General features: G+C 51.3%; 1 protein-coding gene across 1 annotated transcript; it reads left to right on the forward strand.

The window, feature by feature from the left end:
* Nucleotides 1–9445: 9445 nt before the first annotated feature.
* Nucleotides 9446–10553, forward strand: LOC119332226. Its single transcript, XM_037605411.1, has 2 exons — nt 9446–9870; nt 9997–10553. The coding sequence occupies exons 1-2, from the start codon at nt 9654–9656 to the stop codon at nt 10221–10223; spliced, it is 444 nt and encodes a 147-aa protein (XP_037461308.1). The 5' UTR covers nt 9446–9653; the 3' UTR covers nt 10224–10553.
* The last annotated feature ends 818 nt before the right edge of the window (nt 10554–11371 follow it).

Here is an 11371-nt window from a genome sequence, read left to right on the forward strand (position 1 = left end):
CCACTATGGGCTGGTTCCCCTCCCCACTTCAGCCCATGGGGCCCTCCGGGATGGGTGGCCCCACCCGGTGGACCCCCGGGACCCATCCGGTGGTCCCGGTACAATACCGGTGACCCCGAATCTTTCCCGATGGCCGAAACTACACTTACTATATATAATTCTTCACCTCCGGACCATTCCGGAACTCCTCGTGACGTCCAGGATCTCATCCGGGACTCCGAACAACTTTCGGATTACTGCATACTCATATCTCTACAACCCTAGCGTCACCGAACCTTAAGTGTGTAGACCTTACGGGTTTGGGAGACACGTAGACATGGCCGAGACGGCTCTCCGGCCAATAACCAACAGTGGCATTTGGATACCCATGTTGGCTCCCATATGCTCCTCGATGATCTCATCGGATGAACCATGATGTCGAGGATTCAAGCAACCCCGTATACAATTCCCTTTGTCAATCGGTATGTTACTTGCCCGAGACTCGATCGTCGGTATCCCAATACCTTGTTCAGTCTCATTACCGGCAAGTCACTTTACTCGTACCGTAATGCATGATCCCGTGATCAACCACTTGATCACATGGATCTCATTATGATGATGCATTACCGAGTGGGCCCAGAGATACCTCTCCGTCATACGGAGTGACAAATCCCAGTCTCGATTGGTGCCAACCCAGCAGACACTTTCGGAAACACCTGTAATGTACCTTTATAGTCACCCAGTTACGTTGTGACGTTTGGTACACCCAAAGCACTCCTACGGTATCCGGGAGTTGCACAATCTCATGGTCTAAGGAAATGATACTTGACATTAAGAAAAGCTACATCAAACGAACTACACGATCTTTGAGCTAAGCTTAGGATTGGGTCTTGTCCATCACAACATTCTCCTAATGATGTGATCCCGTTATCAATGACATCCCCATGTCCATAGCCAGGAAACCATGACTATCTGTTGATCAACGAGCTAGTCAACTAGAGGCTCACTAGGGACACATTGTGGTCTATGTATTCAGACATGTATTACGATTTACGGATAATACAATTATAGCATGAATAATAGACAATTATCATGAACAAGGAAATTGAATAATCATTTTATTATTGCCTCTAGGGCATATTTCCAACATAGTGAGCAACCTTCTTTGTGGTCATATAAATCCCATATACAAGCTTCTGATAATGAGGATATCTTTGTTGGGGAACGTAGTAATTTCAAAAAATTTCCTACGCACACGCAAGATCATGGTGATGATATAGCAACGAGGGGAGAGTGTTGTCTACGTACCCTCGTAGACCGAAGGGGAAGCGTTGACGCAACGTAGAGGAAGTAGTCGTACGTCCTCCGGTTCAACCGATCCAAGTACCGTTACTTCGGCACCTCCGAGTTCTTGACACGCGTACACCTCGATGACGCACCCTCGATTTCCGATCCAGCAGAGGCGCCGAGGGGGAGTTCCGTCAGCACGACGGCGTGGTGACGATCTTGATGTTCTCCTGTTGCAGGGCTTCGCCTAAGCACCGCTACAATATGACCGAGGTGTAATATCGTGGAGGGGGGCACCGCACACGGCTAAGGAACGATCAATGATCAACTTGTGTGTTCTAGGGTGCCCCCCTACCCCCGTATATAAAGGAGGGAGGGAGGAGGTGGCCGGCCCTAGGGGGGGCGCGCCATGAGGAGGGGGAAACCTACTCCAAGTAGGTTTCCCTCTCTTTTCCTTATCTTATTTGGAGGGGGAAGGAAAGAGTACTAGTATTAGGAAGTAGTACTAGTAGTAGTAATAGGAAGAGGGGGAAGGAGAAAGGAAAGGGGGGGCCGGCCCCCCTCCCCAATTCGGATTGGGCTTGGGGGGGGCGCCCCCTTCCCTTGCTCCTTCTCTCTTCTTCCTACATGGGCCCAATAAGGCCCATATACCTCCCGGGGCTCCAAACTTCTCCGGAACCTTTCCGGTGTCCAAATATATCCGTCCAATATATCAATCTTTATGTCTTGACCATTTCGAGACTCCTCGTCATGTCCGCAATCATATCCGGGACTCCGAACAACCTTCGGTACATCAAAATACATAAACTCATAATATAACTGTCATCGAAACCTTAAGCGTGCGGACCCTACGGTTCGAGAACGATGTAGACATGACTGAGACACATCTCTGGTCAATAACCAATAGCGGGACCTGGATGCCCATATTGGTTCCTACATATTCTATGAAGATCTTTATCGGTCAAACCGCATAACAACATACGTTGTTCCCTTTGTCATCGGTATGTTACTTGTCCGAGATTCGATCGTCGGTATCCAATACCTAGTTCAATCTCGTTATCGACAAGTCTCTTTACTCGTTCTATAATACTTCATCTTATAACTAACTCATTAGTTACATGCTTGCAAGGCTTAGGTGATGAGCATTGCCGAGAGGGCCCAGAGATACCTCTCCGACAATCGGAGTGACAAAACCTAATCTCGAATTATGCTAACTCAACATGTACCTTCGGAGACACCTGTAGTACTCCTTTATAATCACCCAGTTACGTTGTGACGTTTGGTAGTACCCAAAGTGTTCCTCCGGTAAACGGGAGTTACACAATTCTCATAGTTACAGGAACATGTATAAGTCATGAAGGAAGCAATAGCAGAATACTAAACGATCAAGTGCTAAGCTAACGGGATGGGTCATGTCAATCACCTCATTCTCCTAATGATGTGATCCCATTAATCAAATGACAACACATGTCAATGGTTAGGAAACATAACCATCTTTGATTAATGAGCTAGTCAAGTAGAGGCATACTAGTGACTATATGTTTGTCTATGTATTCACACATGTATCATGTTTCCGGTTAATACAATTCTAACATGAATAATAAACATTTATCATGATATGAGGAAATAAATAATAACTTTATTATTGCCTCTAGGGCATATTTCCTTCAATCTTTGCTTCGATGGGGTCAAAACTTCAGAAACATAATATACTGGGCGCTGAACTTTGAAGGCTTTTCCTTCTTCTTCCCGCTCGACTGTAATTACCGTACTGACGACTTGTCCTGTGGCTGCGATGTAAAGCAGCAAAGGCACTTTGTTGATTGGGGCAGCAAGCACTGGCTGGGTGGAGAGCAGAGCTTTGAGCTCTGCAAATGCTGCATCAGCTTCAGGAGTCCACTCGAACTTGTATGACTTCTTCATCAATCGGTAAAGAGGCAATGCCTTTTCACCGAGACGAGAGATGAATCGCTTTAAAGCGGCCAAGCAACCAGTAAGCTTCTGGACGTCGTGCACACGCATAGGATGTTTCATCCAGAGTATAGTACCGACTTTTTCTGGATTGGCGTCGATTCCCCGTTCAGAAACGAGAAAACCGAGTAACTTTCCGCTAGGAACTCCGAATGTGCACTTTGATGGATTAAGCTTGATATCATACCTCCTGAGGTTGGCAAAGGTTTCAGCAAGGTCAGTCAGCAGGTCGGGACCCTTCCGTGACTTGACCATAATATCATCCATGTATTCATCCACATTCCGACTGATTTGAGTGAGCAAACACTTCTGAATCATCCTCATGAATGTGGCTCCCGCATTCTTGAGGCCGAATGGCATGGTAACATAACAGAAGCACCCGAATGGAGTGATGAAAGCTGTTTTGATCTCGTCAGGTCCATACAGACGGATCTGATGGTACCCGGAATAGGCGTCTAAAAAAGACAGTCGCTCACATCCCGCAGTCGAGTCGACTATCTGGTTGATGCGGGGGAGAGGAAAATGATCTTTTGGGCAGGCCCGATTGATATGTTTAAAGTCAATGCACATGCGAAGTGACTTGTCCTTCTTGGGGACCATGACAACGTTGGCGAGCCACTCAGAGTGGTAAATCTCTCGGATGAACTCCGCTGCTAAGAGCCGAGCCACCTCCTCACCAATAGCCTTTCTCTTCTGGACGGTGGACCGTCGGAGATGTTCTTTAACAGGTTTCACCTTTGAGTCGACTCGTAGGCGGTGCTCAGCTAGCCCCCTGGGAACACCCGGCATGTCAGAAGGCTTCCATGCGAAGATGTCCCAGTTATCACGGAGGAACTGGATGAGCGCTTCTTCCTATTTGGAGTCGAGTGTTGTTGAGATATGAGTTGGAGCAGCACTGGGATCGGTCGGGTGAATGTGAACCGGCTTCGTTTCACCAGACGACTGAAAAGCTGATTCTGTAGCGGGCTTCTTGGCTCGCAACAAATCACTCGGGTCTGCAATCTTCTGGTATTCCTGCAGCTCCACCACTGCCATCTGAGCATCAGCGATCTTTGAGCCTTTCTGAAAACACTCTTCTGCTTTCTTCCGATTGCCCGTAACAGTGATCACACCTTTGCGGCCAGGCATCTTCAATTTGAGATACACATAACATGGTCGAGCCATGAAGCGTGCATAAGCTGGCTTGCCCAAAATAGCGTGATAAGCACTCTGGAAATCCACAACTTCGAACGTCAACTTTTCTTTGCGGTAATTCTTGGAATCACCGAAAACCACATCAAGAGCAATTGGCCGAGTGAATCAGCCTTCTTCCCAGGAATGACTCCATGGAAACTCATGTTGCTGGTACTGAGTCTGGACATCGGAATGCCCATCCCTTTCAACGTCTCAGCATACAGTATGTTCAAACCACTGCCACCATCCATCAAGACTTTGGTCAGTCGAGTGCCTTCAACAACTGGGTCGACCACCAAAGCTTGCCTCCCAGGGGTGGCAATGTGCGTTGGGTGATCAGACTGGTCGAATGTGATGGCAGTCTGAGACCACTTCAGATAACTGGGTGTCGCCGGAGCAACCATATTCACCTCACTGTTGATAACTTTCAGTCGACTTTTGCTTTTAACATGAGTAAAAATCATTAAGGTGGAATTGACCTGGGGGTATCCATCATCACTGTCTTCCTTGTCCTCAACTTTGTCCGACTCCTTTTCTTTATCTTTGGGCTGTTTGCCCTGGAACTGCTGGATCAAGAGCCGACACTGTCGAGTGGTATGTTTCGGGTAAATGAACTTACCCTCTTCATCTTTCTTGGTGTGGATGTGACATGGCAAATCCAACACATCATTTCCGTCTTGGTCTTTAACTTTCTTGGGATTCCAAGACCCTTTGGGTTTCCCCTTAAACTTTCCTTGAGTTACAGCCAAGATTTCCCCGGGAGCAGCTGGCTCGGCTTTCCGCTTTTGTTTTCAATTGGAATTTCCTCCTCCGGTTTCTTGGGCGACTGACTTGTGCTTGCCACTCCAGAGTCGATCCTCATCTTCACCATTAGCGTACTTGGTGGCAATCTCCATCATCCGATTCAGAGACATGTCTCCGGTTCGACCGAATTTCAGATTTAATTCTCTGTACTTGACACCTTCTTTGAAGGCACAGACTGCTTGGTGATCAGGCACATTCTCTACCGTGTGATGTAACGTGATCCATCTCTGGATGTAATCCCTCAAAGTTTCATTCGGCTTCTGCACGCAAGACCGCAGTTCCGTCAGCCTTGCCGGTCGCTTGCATGCTCCTTCAAATGTGGTGACAAACACTCGGGCGAGATCTTCCCAAGTGTAAATGCTGCTGGGTGCTAACTGATTCAGCCACACTTTGGCCGAGCCCTCCAAAATGAGAGGCACGTGCTTCATGGCCACTTCATCATTGCCACCGCCGATCTGGACAGCCACTCGGTAGTCTTCAAGCCAAGTATCGGGCTTGGACTCACCAGTGAACTTACTGACTCCAGTCGCCAACCTGAAGTTGGGAGGAATCATAGCGGCCCTGATGGCTCTACTAAAGCACTCTGGCCCCGAAACATGTACTCTGCTGCTGGTAGGTGCATCTCTGTCGTGACCTTCTCGGTGAGCTCTGTTCCTGTCGACCAAACCTTGAACAAGAATGGATCTCGCATCAAAGCCTGGTTCCCTTGGGTCGACTGGAATCCTTCACCCAACACTATGAGGGCGCCTGTCATCCTGCTGCCGAGGCACATACGATCCACTCCTCGGGGGACGGGTGGGCACTCGACGTCGATCGTCACGATCGAATCGGTGATCATACTGCTCACGGTTTCCGTACTGATCACGCCGGTCCCCACGTCCCTCACGCCTCAGGGGCGATCTTGGGCTATGAGCTGACTGGACTGTGTCTGCAGCAATGGATCTGCTATGAATCCTGTTCCGCGACTGAGAAACAGCGGAATTCTGGTCTCCTGCTGCCCGGAGTAACGCTCTGATCTGCAGCAAGCCTCTACCAGCCTCTGACTGGGAAGGCTGAATCGACTCTACTATACGGGCTGCAACTGCTAAATTCTGAATCGGAGCTCGATATACCTGCGGGGGCGGAAAGAGCTGACGTCGACTGGATTCTGGAACCCGTTGTCGTGCACGCTCGTCGAGTGCTCGCTGGAGGTTCTCCAGTCGAGTGCGCTCAGCCAAGTTTGCCAGGCGCGCGTCCTCCAAGGCACGAGCCTCGGGGGTTTCTCCAACGATAGGAGTGTGTAGTGCATCCATGTTCCGGCGACGAAGTTCTTCTCTCTGCAGCGACGTGAGAGGCTCGGGGACATATTCCTCATGGGGATGCGACGGGTCGCCTCCACCTACGCCTCCGTCGGTGCGGTGAAAACCGGGAGGACTGCGCGGTCCATCGACCATCAGAACCTTCGCCGCCGGATCACTACTGTCGCACTCGGATGCGGTCTCTGCGGAGCCAGTCGACAGGTCGAACAGGCCGTAGAGGGATTCGTCGGGCTCGATCGCACGACTTGAGGGGTGGCCGACTGGCGTGCCACCGCGTGTCTCACCCATCGCTGAAGTCTCGACCGACCGGAGCGCTTGCGCCGGCGAGAAACAGGGAGGGAGGACAACACAGGGGCCGACCGATAATGGGTCGACGGTTGCCGCAAGAGGACACCGCGAACGCACACGCGAAAGTGTGTTGCCCCGCGGACAGGGAGTGCGTCGACGTCGAGCGGAGCCTCCTGAAGCCAAGCGGAGCCGTCGGCGATGAACGTGAGCGCGCCGAGACGGATCTCACGGCCCTCCATCAAAACTCCGTCAGAAACCATGATGATTTGGATCGGAAAAGATCGCAACTCCTCCAACAAATCGCTAATGGGGAGGGAGGGGGTCTTCTACCCCTTGTAGGTCGATGACGTCTGTATGTTGTGATAATGGTAGGGGGTATCGGATGTCGGGGCGGTGGCCCTAGTGGTGAGAGCCGGGATGCTCATCGGTGGAGCCTGTGGCTCAGGTGCTATTTGGTGGCCATGGTTGTGTTGGGGGGGGGGATAGTGACCGAGGTGTGGCATTTGATGGTGGTTGGGCGGCAGGCCGTACCACATTTTGGTGACTGCTGGCAGGGGTGAAACCCGTTCTAACTTCAGTCAGGCCGCTAGCAGCGGCGATTCGTTGTCGTCCCTTCTTGAAGGCATCATTGTGGTTACTAATTGTCCGTTGCGTTGCTTCGGGAGAAATCCTAATTTGTGGATCAGGTGGTGGCGGCGGTCCGGTGTCATGACCTTCCTGAAGGTGCCGTCTTGAATCTCATGGTTCGTCATACGCGGCATCATCTCATTGCGGTGGCTTTTTCATGCGTGAGGGCCCTGATAACTCATAGTGATGCTTATTATCAACCTGATGTTAGCTTGGAGTTGTATGGGATGGTGTTGCCAATTTAATGCCAATTCAGTGCCTATGTATATGGTCTTGGGTGTGTGCGTGTGTTGTGGTTGCGTGTCTATATCTGGTTGTATGATGGTCGGTGTTTTATCTGAAAAGTCAAGTAAAAGCCTTTTTCGATGTAGTCAAATAACACTGAAGACCGTGCAGGTGTGTTCTAAATGACTACCGTCCTATTTGCGCTTTGGAACATGGCAATTTGCGCAATAATGAATATGAAGAGGTGTAAATTGTGGAGAGAGCAGATGAAGTACTCCCTTCGTATCAAATATAAGATGTTTTTGTAGTTTAAGTTAAACTGGAAAATCATCTTATATCTTGGTACAACCTAGTATCAAATATTTCTTTTGAACGTCACCTAGAAAAATACAAATATGTATTTGTGTTGGAATTTTTTGATTAATTGTTACTAAAATACACCCATTATGACACATATTTGTATTAGACTCGCCATATGGCGATTAATTGTCACTAAAATACACCCATATGGCGAATCTAATACAAATATGTACTCCATTCTGATGTTTGTGTGCTAATTAATTAGAGGATTCTTCTTCTTAATCACTGAGATGTTCCCTCTCTTTTCTTCAAGAATCATTAACTAATGCCTTGATGACATGCATATCGTGACGGTTGTGCTTTTGTGACCTTTACTCCATTGTCTCGAGTTATAATAATAATGCATGTTTTTCTATTCTTAAAGCATGGTAAAAAGAAAAGTTGAGAGAAGAAAGTACAATGGCAAATTGGTCCCCTGCATTGCATGTTTGCATCAGCACAACGCAAAGGTTAAAAGATGGCGGCCAGAGAGAGTGACATGTCATGTCTTTCGCGGTACTTTAATGCCTTTTACTAAGTTAATGACTCCAGATGCCTTTTACGCCATCGTCACTCCGGCCGGGAGAGGGAAACGGGATCCAGCGGATATTCCAGCAGCCAGCCACTAGCGCATTCTTAACAGGACCCTCGTTACTCGACTGCTGAGTGCGAGCGTTAAAATAATAATAATAATAATAAAATAGGGCCCTCGTTCGTTCTCGTTAGCTCCAAAGCGCGGGCTCTTTCGGCTGCGTCCCCGTCGACGTACGTACGTACGCGCGCACAAGGCACAAGTTGCGCTCCCTGGAAGCAACGCAGCGCAGAGGCAGAGCCACCGCACGCGACAGCGCTCTCCGGCAGCAACGAGGGCCGGATTGATTGAATGGATGGATATACTCTACTCACTAATTGTCGGATGACGCTGGGTGGTTTGGTTAGGCCACTGCCGTGGATTGGAGGAATATGCGCGCGGATTCTGCCGTTGGATAGGATCGGGATAGGTGGGGTGGGGTGGGGGCTGCATGCGCCGGACGGACCCGGCCGACGGCGTCGGGTGCATAGATTAATCGTGTGGAGAGTTCTGAGGCGTGTGGTTTCTGGTCTTCTCTCCACCAGCCTACGAGCATCCAGTGAGCTCGCTCGATCGAGTCGAGCAGTTCATGAACGTTGGGAACCTTTTGGGCCAATTGTGGACACTTCACAGAATTGTGTACAGTCCATGTCACAGATATCAGACGGCGATGAGCACGAGCATCAGGCCTTTCTTCGCCAAAAGCGGGCTTTAATTTTGTGGCGGTAATAATTTTGTAATGTCACGCAGCAACTACGAAATGACCATTCGGCCCCCACTCCAATGATCCCAGCCCCATCTCCAGCATCTTTCCAGGTAACTTCTGCCAGTCGATAAACCACCCTAAAAAAAAACTAAACAAACGTGACCACCGCGACCCGACCCAACGGCCACCAAGGTCGCTCGCCCTTCTCACAGCCGCCGCGCGCGCTATATTATAGCCGGAGCAGCGCGCGCGCCTACGAGCACTGCACGGTCCCCCCTCCCTCTCACAGGACTCAACAACCAGCCCACCGCCCCCGATTGTCGCCGTCGTCGGGTCTCTGCTCTCCGTCTCCCACGGGAGCCTGTGATCTGCGCCGCACTGTGCCATGTCGTCGTCGTCGTCGTCCACCGCGGCGGCGGGCTCCGCGCTGGGCGGCTCCCACGCCGGCCTCGCCCTCGCCGCCACCGCCATGGCGCTCTCCGGCACCCTCGTGCTCTTCTCGCTCTGCCGCGCCAAGCAGACGGACCACCACCTCGTCTCCTCCGACGCCGCCGCCACGTCCCCGTCTCCCGCCCGGCTCCGGCCCTGCCTCTCCTCCTCCGGTGAGTGGCGCAGCACCTGCACCTCCACAGCCCTGCCGTTCGTTACTTCATTCGTCCGCACAGCACAGTTTTTGGTTCTTGGTTCTTACATGTGTGCCCTGTTTCTTTCTTTCTCCGTGCGTGCAGAGAAGCGGAAGCGGGAGAAGGCGCGGCGCGGGAGCATGAAGCGGGTGCGCTTCGCCGCCGACGTCGTTGACCACGGCCCAGCTCGCCCGGCGCCGGAGGTGGAGGAGGCGGTGGCGTCGGGGCCGGGGCCGTCCTGCAGGGGCGCCGCGATGCCGGCGAACCGGGAGGCGCTGTACCGCGGCATGCTCCGCGGCCGCTCCATGCTCAGGACCGCCTGCTCCTACTAAGCTGCCGGCGTCAATTAACCCCCGCCGTTTAATCCATCCCATCCCCGTCTTAGTCCGGCCGAAGCTGCCAGTGCCTTTCGCGTTTCTTGTTCATTAGCGTCGCCGCTGATTGGGAGATTTTTGTAATTAGTGAGCATCCCGTACGCTACGCGCGAGCGATCTGTGTGGTGCGTCTTATTAATTGTTCTACTCGTTGTCGTAACTCGTACGAGTGCGTACTGTTTCTACCTGCGTAAGTAGCCAAATTGGTCCAAGAACAAGGGGTCCTTGCATTGTTCTACCTGATCTAATGGTTAATGAAAGTTGCCTTTGATCCTGTTCTTCATTTCATTCCACGGCCCCCTCCTTGTGCAACATTTTCTCTTTAAAATTTATTTTTCTGGTGCTCCAAGCTTCGATTTGACTGCTTGGTTTGATCTGCCCCTCTCGGCGAGCAGCTCAAGACAAAGCGATTTTGCCCGCCAATTTTGTGTTGTGTTGCTGGATTTGGTTCTTTGGGATGTCGTCATATCAGCGGCTGTGGTCGGGCGTTGCTGTCGTGGTAGTGCAGGGCTGCAGGCAACGAAACACAAGGCTCAGCTTCCTCCCCCCTCCATTTGGTGCCCCAGATACGACCTACTACCACTGGTGGCCTTCAATTTTCCGGCCAGATTCTTCAGTTTTTCCTCCCCTGGATTTTGAATCTTCTCTGGAGATATGGTCGACGCGACGCGAAAGCTCGGTGTCTTTCCGGGCGGGGCGGTGTCCGTCTCGGTCGCCGGCAGTGACAGGTGAAGGGAGATAGGGTGGTGGATAAGAAAGGCTGCGGGTTCGATTGACCGGGATCACATGCGCCCAGCCGAAGGAGCGGCGGAGCAGCGCCGCGCCCGCGCACGGCGGCAGGTCGGCCCGTGAGCACTGACCACGGCCACGGGCGTCTCCAGGCTTCGCGGACCCGCGTGGGCAAAGCTCTGCTCGAGCTGGCCTCGCCTGCGTGTGGCTTGCCGTATGGCCGTGTGCCCTTTGGCGTGTGTCAGTGGCAGTTGAGGTGGAGGGCAGTTGCTAACCGTTTAAGGGCATTTGAATCATCTAAACGCCGAATATTTTAGGCCTCTTAACATGAAATTGGGCTGGACCCGCTTAGACGTCCAAAATCACGCAAACCGACG

The sequence above is a fragment of the Triticum dicoccoides genome, chromosome 7A (genome assembly GCF_002162155.2).
Source record: "Triticum dicoccoides isolate Atlit2015 ecotype Zavitan chromosome 7A, WEW_v2.0, whole genome shotgun sequence".
NCBI lineage: Eukaryota > Viridiplantae > Streptophyta > Magnoliopsida > Poales > Poaceae > Triticum > Triticum dicoccoides.